Raw genomic sequence first — 13,830 nt, 5'->3', positions numbered from 1 at the left:
CAAAAAAGCAGTAATATGAAGGTGGAATATGCTACATAAATGAAGAGGTTAAAAAACAAACAAATCATTATAGTGAATGAAGACAGTCAAATATCCCAACTGTTAAAAGTGCCCCTCCCCCACCCCAACCTAATGTAAACTGAGATTATCTATGCAATTATTAGACAAAAACTCCCACAAGAGGAATTTAAAATCTAAAAACAACAAGCAAGAGATATAATCAGGTAATTGAAATATTTGGAAAATAAAGTCAGTGAAGTTGGGAATAAATCTGGCCAGCTGGTGAAGGTAATAGACAAGATTCATTCTTTGTCAATGAAGTATATTCTACGTTCTTGTTAGCAAGACTGAAAAGTGAACACACATGCACACACACATACACACAGAGGGAATGTAGTGATGCAAATTATGAATACCAACAATAAAGTTGAGGGCAAGAACCCCAGGAAAATATCATGTATAGTAAATATATATATGGTGGGGCCTCGCATATGTAATACATGAAGTTGAAAAACAATGAGTAACTGGGGTCATCCATCCAATTAGTAGACAAAAACTACTACTAAAGGTATTTAAAAACAATAAACAAGGAAGATAATGTAAAGTCATGATTACAATGGGATTAGACAAAATTATTATTATTAGTAGTAGTAGTAGTATTACCATAGTTCTCATAGTAGCCAACACATAAAAAAAAAGCACTATACAATTAATTCCAGGATACAGTGATCATTTATAGCAAAAGCCGTGATAGTAAAATATTCAATTGGTCTTGATCAGGTTCTGAAACACATAAAAGCCAACAAACTCAAATACATACCTGAATTTTTTTTTTAAATGCTGTATATGAATGAATGGAATGGTGTGAATAAGGTTTATTAAAATACTTCAGTCCATGTTATTTATGACCCTAATAATGTAAGACAAACATTCTGCTCAACCAATAAACTATTTATTATGATCATCATTTGATGCCCCTTTTTTCTAAGCTGGCATGAAATTAGATGACACATACAAATCTTATTTAGGATTCTAGCCATCATCATATGCCATATTCTACCAGAGCTGTGGTAACCACACTCTTTCTCTATGATAAACTGAAAGAAGGTACAGTGGAAGTGATCTCCCATGTCCTTCTCACAGCACAGCACAACCAGTTCTGAAAGAGAATGGAAGAGCAGTGTCAATCCTACTGCTCATCCTTTATTAATCAACTCCAAAAAGATGAAAGATAAAACTGACCTTGGTGTGATTTGATTTAGGATATTCACCTGTATTCATTTAGTTTGTGAATTAATTAAACGGTAATGTTTACATAGTTTTTGCTTTTACATTCATTAGTATAATATTGTGTATTTGTCTTGCAGGCTTTATACAAGTCACTTCATGTACAGTTTAACATTGATTAAACAGCCTGTTCAAGACCAGCTTCAGTATAGCCCTAAAACCTATAACAACCGAGCGTTGTCTCCGGGCTCAGATGAACTATGGATTAGGAAACGTTACAACAGTTGTTGTGATATGCTAAATCTTGATCCCCAAAAGCTAACAGTATCTCATGGATCATTCATCAAATATCATCAAGATATAACAAAATGTAAAATTTTAAAGCTGATATTATCCTAAAGTTAAAAATAGTTTATCTTCAGATTTGTTTTCTGCCAATTTTGAAAAAATTCATTGACTATTATGAAGTTAGAAGAACTTCAATCTGCTAGATCTAACTATGAGTTTAGTTACTTGGTCAGACATAGGCAACCTTTCTTGAGAAGCAGGGCACATGAGATACAGCTCATTTTTAGAGGGACTGCACACTAAAAGAAATTCAAGGTTATTTTTTGTTGGCATGCTATTCAGAAAGTCCTGAAGGTCACAGGTTGTCCATGACTGAACAAGATCTTATTAACAACAAACTTCAGTTTAATATGTAGACAATGGAATGGGGAAATTTGAAAAATTAATATATATTCTTTAACCTCTTTATATTTACCAAAATAGAACAATTAAAAGTAACTTGCAAGAAAATAAAATACAATTTTCTAAATGAAAGAAGAAAAAAATAACAGTAAGAAAGAAAGAAAAGCTATTTGAAAATGTAAACAATTTTATAGAAACAGACAAAAGGCATGAAGTAAAAAGGTCTGCAGAATTTCCACCAAGTAATTTCATATCAGTTTCAGGAACAATCTGTAAACTGATGACACAGTTCAAAATGAGATACTTTCAATTTGGAATTGTAAAAGTTGAAAATAGTTATGGTTAAGTTCCAAATGAAATTACATAGCAAGACATCCCAGTTTTATTAAAAGTCTTTTTCCCTTTTTCTTTGTTGTTTTTTTTGTTGTTTTTTTTTCTGATATTACCCCAAATTTGTTCTCACCACTCTACCTCATTTTCCCCTCCACCTAAGAGCATTCTTTTCTTTTGGAATTGGACTATTAATAATATTCAAAGAAAATGAAACAAAATTACAACAAAAAGTAATTTAAAAACAAATTTCTATCATTCTTCAAATATTAAACAAAAATTCTTTTAAAAAAATCAAAAAGATGGGGAAAACAAAAAGGTGTGCAACAAAAGGGAATAAAAAATAACAGATGATGAGAGAATAAATATTTTAAGAATTTCCATTGAATTTATAGAAAATTAAAAATCTCCACAACAGAGAAAATAATGATATTCATTAAGTTGCCACACCCAGCCCTTCACAGTCATTTAAAATATGTCAGCCTAAAATATGATTTTTTTAAATATTTAGTGGGGGCAGTATTATTCAAATAAAAACTTTCCAAAGAAAACTATTAAAAATAAAAGAAAAGAAAAAAATTTAGACTTAGGAAAATAAAGCAGAACAAAAACAAAAAAAAAAACAAAAAACTTTATTTGTATTTATTATTTTGAAGTGATTTGAAGATGCAATTGTTTGTAGTAAACTGTGGTTGAAATAAAAGTTAAAACTCAAATTGTTCGAAGAGTGAGACCAGCAAACTGCTGTGTTGCCTCTTCATATTTAGGGAGAACATAATCGCCAAAATCCAATTTATCCATCTTTTTGACAATACAATTCTTTTAATGCCTTCAATTCCTCTATTAATGTTTTATTTTGATTTTCCAGAACTGATACTCGATTTTCCAGGCATTTCACATATTCTTTCTTCTTCCGTCGACATTCTGAAGCTGCCTCTCTACAAAACAGAAACAATTTTTAATACTTCAACAATCTAGTTTATTACATTGTTTTTAGACTAATGTTCTCCTAACAAGAAAGCCAAGAAAAAACTGGATTATGAACTTGTGATCCACCTGGCTTCTCCAAAATATATAGCTAAGGTGCAAGCATGGCTGTTTGGGTACAGAGCTTGCATTGTAATCACATAGTTTCAAGTTCTATTTCACTATGTGACTTCATGATCAGGCATCTTCTTCTATAGTCTTAAGTTGATAAATGCCTTGTGTGTGGTGTGTGTTCATATTTGAAGCCAAAAGTCTGTGTGCCACTGCACATATGTCTGTGCATATAAATGTTGAACTCCACATCTTCATTTGTTACCACATGAGTGAAACTGTGGAGTAATGTTTACATTCTCTGTTGAAATTATGACTGGTCACTCTGCAATTTCACAGATAACAAAGTAAAAAAAAAACAACCCTTTCTTGGAAATAAGGATTGGCAACAAGGGCATATGACCACGAAATACTGCCTCAAAATAAGTCACCAGTAAAAATAGGTGAAAAACGATAAAACAAATAAAATGAATTATACTGAACTAGGATGTTTTATAAGACTTTCTAATGTCACTTAATGCAACAGAATAAAGCATTTTAAGTATGTGAAGAGAAAAGGGTGTGAGGCCATTCAAATGTCCTGGGAAATAAGCATATTCAAATACTTTCTTTTCGGAAGAGTAAATAGCACTGAATCTAAGATACTTTGGATTAATATGTCCAAGACAGAAATCCTGTCCTTCTTCATATTTTGCACCATCCTCATTTAATTTCTATCTTTCAAGGGTTCTACATTTTTGTTTCAAAAATAACCATTTGATTCTGGAGATAATGCAAAATTTAACAAAACTTTGTTTGCTCATTCACAAACATCATGTCTTTGGTTCTTTTCCCATTTTGTTTATTCTTTTATTCTTTTACTTGTTTCAGTCATTTGACTGTGGCTAAGCTGGAGCACTGCCTTAAAAGGTTTTTTTTAGTCAAAGAAATCACGCCCAGGACTTATTCTTTGTAAGCCTAGTACTTATTCTAACAGTCTCTTTTGCTGAACTGCTAAATTATGGGTACGTAAACACATCAACATCAGTTGTCAAGTGATGGGGGACAGACAAACATAAAGACATAAATACATACACACACACACACACACACACACATATATATATATATATATATATATATATATATATATATATATATATATATATAGACCTCATCTTTGTGGCTGGAGACTTTAATGGGCATGTTGGGCGGGAATCGGGTATCTTCACTGGGGTACACGGTGGCCATGGTATTGGCACCTGAAACAATGAGGGAACTAGACTACTGGAATTCTGTAATGCATGTAACCTTTTAATCTGCAACACTAACTTCAGGAAGCCAGACAGCCACCTTATAACCTATCAGTCAGGGGACTCTGCTAGCCAAATAGATTTCATCCTCACCAGACAGTGGGACGCAGGGTTGCTCTTAAATACAAAGACCCTCCTGGGTGAAGAATGTATCCCTCAGCATAGGCTAGTCATTAGTGACTTTAGGCTTGAGGCCAGAAGGATACCAAGAAGCAGACCAATCCAGAAAAGAAGGATTTGGAAGCTAAGAACCCTTCACATGGTCAGAGATTTAGGGACATCCTCATCAAGAAATTTGATGAGAGGGAGGAGGAGCTACAGACATTGGACATAGAAGGTAGCTGGAAATTCCTACGGGACAGCTTGCCAAGTGCCACAGACAAAGTCTGTGGATGGTGCAAAGTCCCTTCCAGACCTAGAGTTATGTGGTGGTGGAATAGTACAGTAGACAAAGCCATTAGGGCAAAGAAACAGGCCTGGAAAGCCTGAAGGGACGGGGGTAGAAGGGAACTGTACCAGGTAGCCAAAAGGGAGGCTGGGCGGCAGATATACATCACCAAGGGCGAAGCAGAAAAGAAGAAGTTTGCCAATATCCAGCGACGTGAGGACCAAAGAACTGAGGTATTTCGGATTGCAAGACAGAGTGTGAGAGAAAATTGTGATATCACAGGAGAGAAATGCATCCACATGGATGATGGTGCACTTGCTTTCAATGTTTCTGAAAAGAAAGAGGCTTGGAGAAGCCATTATGAGAGACTGCTGAATGTGGAGAATGAATGAGAGGAGGAGAGTCTGCCAAATGTTGACCCAGTAGAGGGACCAGCAATCCGAATAGACAGCTCCCTAGTAGTTAAAGCAATTAAGGGTATGAAATCAGGAAAAGCCCCCGGCCCATCAGGAATCACTGCTGAGATGCTTAAAACATCTGGTGACCTAGTCACCCGCATTGTAAACCAGGTAGTTCATAATGGAGTCATACCCAATGACTGGCATAGCAGCACCATAGTCAACTGCTACAAGGGTAAAGGTGATGCTCTAGATAGAAATGATTACAGGGGTATTAAATTGTTGGATCAGGTGATGAAGGTCACAGAGAGGGTCATAGTCCACCTCATTAGGGAGAGAGTTTGCTTAGATGCGATGCAGTTTGGTTTTGTGCCGGGTAGAAGCACCACTGATGCCATATTCCTGGTTCAACAACTGCAGGAGAAATACCTAGCTAAAGATAAACCCCTCTACATAGCTTTTGTGGACTTGGAGAAAGCGTTTGACAGGGTCCCCCGATCCCTTATCTGGTGGGCGATGCGGAAACCGGAGATTGACAAATGGTTAATAAGGGCTATACAGGCCCTATACAGAGAGGCTGTCAGCAAGGTTAGGATTGGCAATGAGTATAGTGAAGAATTCCGGGTAGAAGTAGGGGTCCACCAAGGTTCAGCCCTCAGTCCCCTTTTATTCATCATAGTCCTCCAGGCAATAACAGAGGAATTCAAGACGGATTGCCCCTGGGAGCTCCTCTATGCTGATGACCTGGCCCTCATAGCTGAATCACTACCAGAACTAGAAAAGAAATTTCAGGTGTGGAAGCTAGGTTTAGAATCAAAAGGCCTTAGAGTCAATGTAGCAAAGACCAAAGTCCTAGTAAGTAGGAAGACAAACACACCACACACCCCTTTAGGTAGGTGGCCCTGCTCGATCTGTAGAAAAGGTGTAGGTAGAAACTCCATAAGATGTACCCAGTGTAAGCTATGGACGCATAAGAGGTGCAACACCATCAAAGGAAAATTAACTGAGAAGATAGCTTTTGTATGCGGTAGATGCACAGGGGCAATAGACACCATTGATACTCAGAAAACAGATTCCATTACAATCCTGGGGGAGAAACTAGAAGTAGTTGATAGTTTCCACTACCTAGGTGACCAAGTTAGTAGTGGGTGTGGATGCTCAGAGAGTGTTACCACTAGAATAAGAATAACCTGGGCAAAGTTCAGAAAGCTCCTACCCTTACTGGTGACAAAGGGTCTATCACTAAGAGTGAAAGGTAGATTGTACGACGCATGTGTGCGAACTGCCATGCTTCACGGTAGGGAAACATGGGCTGTGACTGCAGAGTACATGCATAGGCTTGAAAGAAATGAAGCTAGCATGATCCGCTGGATGTGTAATGTCAGTGCGCATACATGGCAGAGTGTAAGTGCCCTGAGAGAAATGCTGGACATAAGAAGCATTGGATGTGCCGGGCAAGAGAGACGTCTGCGCTGGTATGGTCATGTGCTACAGATGGATGAGGAGAGATGTGTGAAGAAGTGCCACTCCCAAACAGTTGAAGGAATCCGGGGTAGAGGTAGACCCAAGAAGACATGGGATGAGGTGGTCAAGCATGACCTTCGAACGTTGGGTCTCACAGAAGACCGAGACCTCTGGAGATATGCTGTGACTGCGAAGACCCGACAAATAATGTGAGTTCATGGCTGTTTCCTGTACCAGCTTCACATAGAAGCCCCAGCCCTTCCAAAGTGCCTTGGATCGTAGGGCGACCTGCTGTGCTTGAGGAGACCTATTGAGTCAAGTACGTCAGCATCAAAAATCAATGGAAATTGTGGTTGCGATACCTGTGCCGGTGGCATGTAAAATGCACCATTCATATGTGGCCGATGCCAGCACCGCCTTGACTGGCTTTTGTGCTGGTGGCACGTAAAAAGCACCAACCGATCGTGGCTGTTGCCAGCCTCCCCTGGCACCTGTGCCAGTGGCACATAAAAAGTACCATCTGTACGTGACCGATACAAGCGCCACCGTGACTGGCTTCTATGCCGGTGGCACGTAAAAAGCACCAACCGATCGTGGCCATTGCCAGCCTCCCCTGGCACGTAAAAAGCACCCACTACACTCACAGAGTGGTTGGTGTTAGGAAGGGCATCCAGCTGTAGAAACACTGCCAGATCAGACTGGAGCCTGGTGCAGCCTCTTGGCTTCCCAGACCCCGGTCGAACCATCCAGCCCATGCTAGCATGGAAAACGGATGTTAAACGATATACATACACAATGAGCTTTCAGTTTCCATGTACCAAATCCACTCACAAGGCTTTGGTTGGCCCAAGGTGTCACACAGTGAGACTGAACCCAGAACCATGTGGCTGGGTAGCAAGCTTCTTACTGCACAGCCACTATGTTTAACATTTTATGTCTTTTTTTTATGTCATTTCTGTTTTATTTACAGGCTAATAAAATTACAAATAGATTAGATTTTATTTCAAAACACCTTCATCTATAACCAATTTTGAAATAAACTTTATTTACAACTCTCACCTGTTTTTTAATAGACGAAGTTCTCGCTTCCGAGCTGCTTCTTCTGATAATTGTTGAGGACTGGTAATTGGACTTCCAGTGGTTGCCATAACAACACCTTGAGGCAAAGATGTTGCAATCTGGTAAGCCTGCACATTTGTGCCACCAACTGTAACTAAAAAAGCAAAACGAAAAGTTCAAGGAGGAAAAAACCGAAACTCAAATAACTTCCATATCTTTTATCTTTTACTTGTTTCAGTCATTAGACTGCAGCCATGCTGAGACACCACCTTGAAGAAGCCATGCCTATTTGCATTTTTTCTTAAAATGATAATGAAAATAATTAAGTCCATGATGGGGTTCCTAAATTTTGTCACACCAAGCCTGTGATCTAGTTCTGTTAAATAAATGACCTAATTAGCACTGGAATTTAAATTCTTGGTGGCATAATGGTTGAGGTTAAAGAGTAGATGTTTAACCCTTTAGCATTAAAACTGGCCATATCTGGCTCAAATATTCTTCTTGCTTTATGTTCAACCAACCAGATATGACTTCTCACACCTACCCTACAATGTTATTCTAATGATAAAGTCACATCATTGAAATATCAAAGCTATGAGACAATGCATGATTAATTCAAAACAATGTGAATAAATAAGCTTTAGATTTTGACAAATTAATCTGAATACTAAAGAATTTTTCTAACCCTGTAGAGGGAACATGTGAGAGGGGTAGACCCAGGAAGAGGTGGGATTAAGTGGTGAGAAAGCATCTACAGATGTTGGGAATTACAAAGGGGATGACAGGGGACCGAAACTCCTGGTGGTTTGCTGTGTTTGAAAAGACACACCAAGCTAAGTAAAAGCGTGGTTGCCCTTACATACAGGCTCATCCCCAACAACCTTCTCCAGCAGAGCATCCCTAATCATGCGGGCTCATTGGTGCTGGTGTCACGTAAAAAGCACCCATGCCAGTGCTACATAAAAGCACTCTGTAAAATAATTGGCATTAGGAAGTGCATCCAGCCATAGAAATCATGCCAAAACAGACATGGAGCCTGAACAGCCCTTCAGCTGGTCAGCTCCTGTCAAACCATCCAACCCATGCCAGCATGAAAAGCCGACATTAAATAATGACGATGATGATGGCAACAAAGGTTTTCTCAAGAGAATGAGAATACCTCTACATGGATAATCATAGCCAGAATGCTTTTGATCATAGGTCTGCTCAACAGGAGCTTTCTATTGTTATTATGAAGAACTGTTTACACTGATTGATCAAGCAATATAAACAAGAGAAATGGAAACAATATCCATACCTTCTCATATGTCATTACTGCAAGTGAAAAATCCTATCATTAGAAAAGTATGCTAATGACCTTAAGTAAATATTTATACATTTCAAACATATGGAGCTTTGGAAAGTGAATGCTTATACTAATAATTTCTCAGCAATGTTATACTGAAACCAATATAGAAATAAAATCACTGTGTAAATTAAGATGCACTTTTCATTTGGCTGTCAAGGCAACAAGAGTTAAGTACATTTTAACAAGAATCTTTATTAAGCTTGAAACCATATATTCATTTAGATATCTATACCCAGAACATGAACTTTATTCTCAGTGTCTTTCCATGTATATGTTTCAAATATGTATATATGTGTGTGTGTGTCTATCTATCTACACACGCACACACATTGATCAGGCAATAACATTTTTAATACAGTAGTAGAAACAAACATAAACATATCAGTTTTATCAACTTGAATCAATTTATTTCCTGTCTAAACACTTGTACAGCTTCTGATATGCACTACATTCAACGATGACTTATATTGGTTTCTTTACCCTTGAGAAGTTTAACAGAAGCCAATTTATTGCTCTTCAACAATATTTAGAACAAATCGCTTGTTTATGAATCCCAGTCATAACATCCCAAATTTCTTGGATCATAAGATTCCTGCAGCTTGACAACTTTACTACGGTGTAATCAAAAGGATTCTCTCACAGTTAAGCTAGTCTGGTGCAACACAGGCAAAGTCTGTTTCACCCTACCCTCCTTGTGCTTTATAATTTGTTTACTGTCTCTCCAAGCTACCCACATTACTTCACAGATAATTCTTCTCCAACCAATGCACAAATCTCAGAGAATCACACTGAAAACATCATACAATATGGACATGTACCAAAAAAGATGACAGAGGATTGAGATATGTGGCACATTGATGTATTCAAGAAGGCCTGCCCACCACAATAAAATCAAGATCCTAAAACCAAGGTGCCACATAAAAGGTATTGGTGTGGGTGCTAGTGCCACATAAAAAGTGGTGATGGTGCTATGTAAAAAGCACCCAGTACACTCTGTAAAGTGGTTGGCATTAGGAAGAGCATCCAGCCATACAAACCAAACCAAAACAGACTATGGAACCTGGTGCCGCACCTGGCCTTACCTTTTTCCTTTCAAGCTGTCCAAGCCATGCTAGTATGGAAAATGGACATTAAATGTTGCTGATGATGATAATGATGATGATGATAAATACTGAGATCACTCTCCCAGATCAAAAACTATTTCAGCTTTGAGTAGCAATGGAGTATGACACTACTCTAAATTATTACTTATATACTGTAAAACTCCATGTAATATGCACACTTTTCTTCACCAAAATTAAGATTAAAATATTAGGGGTCTCAAATACTTGGAATTAAGCTGCTAAGCTCTTCTCCACCTACCTTTAGTAAGAAAAGGCACAAAATAATGTAGTGATAAACCTTATTATTTTTTGCATTGTTATCAACACATTTTATATAAAATGAAATATTAAAAATTAATTTATTGCATCTATGGTAGAAATGTTTGGATAATGATGATAATGAAAAGAAAAGTAAGCCACTATATAACTAGAAGAGGCAAACTGGCACATGATGAGTTTGTTTTAACAACATTTAAAGTAAAAAGTTAACTTCTCAAGTCATGCCAACTCATAAGGGCCAGTTTCTTGGTTCCATGGCATATAAATTCCCCACCTGGACAGGTCACTGGTCTGTTGCAGGGTTACTCATTTTTGGCAGCTGAGTGGACAGGAGCAACGTGAAATGAAGTGTTTTGCTCAAGAACACGTGTTGCCCGGTCCAGGAATTGAAACCACAATCTTACGGTCATGAGTTCAATACCCTAACCACTAAGCCATGTGCCTCCTATGAAATTTCAAAATCTGGTCCAGCTCAGTCAAATCCTGTCATAGGCCCAATTCTCCCTTCTCTTAGTAACTTATTCCTTATTATCATGATCCAAACTTTTCTTCTAAGCATTTTGTTCCATAATTCTTTCCTAGTGCTGCATCCCACTGGAATTCTTGCCTCCAGTTACATTGTACATGCAAAGACTAAACTGCAGAAATTTAAAGTGAACCTCAGCCATATCAATATCTCTAGTCTGTCCTTAATTACCAGTCTAAAAATGCTTGCAAAAACTATGAGTATTCCTTTGCTTTACCCAAATTTACTTAAAAAAATAATTGTGTCCATGTGCCAAAATTTGAAAAGTTATGAAGCAATATATTTATTCAAAAGAGGATTTTTGAGAAAAATTTTACTTTAGTTTCAAAAATACTGAAGGGCAAAATAACTCTATAAATCCCAAATGGACTTATGAATACTGAATACTCCATATGCAAATATTAATTGATGGGTGCAAAAGTAAAACAAAATCATCATCATTATCTATTTCCATGCTGGCATGGGTTGAATGGTTTAACAGGTGCTGGCCAGCTAAGGAGCTGTCCAGACTCTGTCTGTTGTGGTATGGTTTCTACGGCTGGATGCCTTTCCTAATGCCAACCACTTTACAGAGTGAGCTGGGTGCTTTTTATGTGCCATCAACATCATCGTTTAACATCCATCTTCCATGCATGCATGGGTAGGATGGTTGACAGGAGCCAAGGCTACTGTGTCTGTTTTGGCAGGGATTTTATGGCTGGATGCCCTTCCTAACACCAGTCACTCCACAGAGTGGACTCAGTGCTTTTTACATGGCACTAGCACAGGCAAAGTTAGTTTTGGCAAGATTTTTACAGCTGGATGCCCTTCCAGACACCAACCACATTACAATGTGAACTGGATGCTTTTAATGTGGCACCAGCACTGGCAAGGTAACCAAGTAGCTCACAAGAAAAGGAATTATGAGAGGGGCAGAGCATTTGTGTCAGAGGATGAAAGTTAGAGTGTGACAAAGAGACAGAAGCAGGTATCTTGCCACAACAAAGGGGGTATTAGAGGAGGTGAACCAGTATCAAATGATGAAAGGTTAGGGTGTAACAGAGAAATAGAGAGGCAGGAATAAGTGTCATGCTATTGGGGAGGTACATGGTTACACAGAGAGAGAGAGAAAGAGAGGGACCAGAAACAAGTGTGCTGATCTAGAAGTGATACTTGGTTACCTAGTCAGAGGAAAAACAAGAGAAGGAGAAAGAGTAGGAAAAGCAAAAGTGTAAGAGAGAGCAGAAGCGAGATGATATACTCACAAGTAACAAGAATATGAGCATGGAACCTGGTTAGAAAAGTAGGGAGTGGGTATGGGTGGTGGGGGAGCAGTGATACAGTGTGCACGGCAGTGAAAGCAAGAAAGGGGATTGAAAAACAATCTTAATATATGAGGAGGAAATGTGAAGAGAAAGATACAATTAGAAGAGGAGTTGTAGTTTGATTTCTTTGGGTAGAGTAGGTGAAAAGTGTGTTGTTACATGGGAGTGGGATACAACTGTAGTGATACTATAACGGTGCGCGCTCGTGCACCGTCCATTTTCTATTCCACGCTAAGTTCATTACACTGGTGACCTCCCGACGTGATTCTGGTCTAAAACCAGAGATCACTTATCAACAAAAAAAATCCAGTTTTTCTGCGAAGTCGGAACACGATTAACTCTACACATTCATCTTTCGACGATTTGTTTCCGTCCTCTCAGACCGTTATAGGAGCCTTTTATTCTTCAACATGATGACGGACGCCATCATATCATCGATGTTTTTTCTCTGCCTTCGTCATCATCATCGTCGTCTTTCTACTTCACGTCGTCGTTATCTTCGTCGCCATCATCACTAAGAACGATGTTGTCTCAAGTCCACTACAGTCGCCACCACCACCGTCGCCTTTCAACACCGTCGACCTCCACCAAGATGTACATAGCAACTCGCGGAAGTTTGGTCCACTTGCCGTTTGTGCATTAGCACACCAAGAATTCACAGCCCAGCACTATCTACGAGATTTCTTCTGTTCCAGTTAACATGTCACAGCATCGAAGCTACAACCGCTACACATTGTGTTCAACCGGCATCTGCATTTGTGATTTCAACATTTCTGTTACAGAACGAACTGCTATTGTGCTTCAGGCTATTACAGACTGGTAAATTAACTCTTGTCTGAAATAGCACTTGAGAGACATTTTTTCTATGCGCTGTTTTTATATTTTGCTCGCATTCACCTTGTATGTATTTTTGTCGCACACACGTACACACACATAAATGCTATCTTTCACATACATACGTCACACATGCTTTTCTCGCTTGTTTCTTTTCCATGCTAAATTTGCCTTTTGTGGACACCCCTCATTTCTATAGACCCTAGGTCGGTCACGTATACATAGAGAGGGTTGTTTGTCCATTATAACGCGCCAGCATGTCATACTTTTGTTCCTGTGCGAACGAGGCATATAATCGCTCAACCACTGGCATATTCTTGCTGTTTTTTTGGTCTGGCAAGCACTATTGCCTTTCATGCGCCTTGCTTCGCACGTGTACTTGCCTTGTTTTTTTTGCAACACGTTTGCGGTAGCTTAGTTTTTTCCCGACTCATAGGACGTCGGATGTTCACATGCGCTGCGCCATGTTTAGGCGTAATTATTTTTCCCTGTTAGACCACTGTTGGTCACGTAATTAACAGAAAATTATCTGTGTTGCGCATCACACCAG

The 13,830-nt window shown here is 38.6% G+C and overlaps 1 protein-coding gene across 7 annotated transcripts in view; it reads right to left on the bottom strand.

Annotated features, from left to right (window-relative positions):
• Window positions 1-2,086: 2,086 nt before the first annotated feature.
• The window catches only part of LOC115213853 (cAMP-responsive element modulator), a 95,898-nt gene continuing 84,154 nt past the window's right edge, over window positions 2,087-13,830 (bottom strand). For all 7 annotated transcript variants that reach the window (XM_029782828.2, XM_029782795.2, XM_029782820.2 and 4 more), the window contains 2 exons: window positions 7,887-8,040; window positions 2,087-3,185 (listed from right to left, as the gene is read on the bottom strand). In XM_029782828.2, the coding sequence (XP_029638688.1) occupies window positions 3,041-3,185; window positions 7,887-8,040 (299 nt within the window). In that variant the 3' untranslated portion in view covers window positions 2,087-3,040. The remainder of the gene's footprint in view (window positions 3,186-7,886; window positions 8,041-13,830) is intronic.

Source organism: Octopus sinensis, linkage group LG1 (genome assembly GCF_006345805.1).
Source record: "Octopus sinensis linkage group LG1, ASM634580v1, whole genome shotgun sequence".
NCBI lineage: Eukaryota > Metazoa > Mollusca > Cephalopoda > Octopoda > Octopodidae > Octopus > Octopus sinensis.
This window is presented reverse-complemented; position numbering and strand designations above follow the sequence as displayed.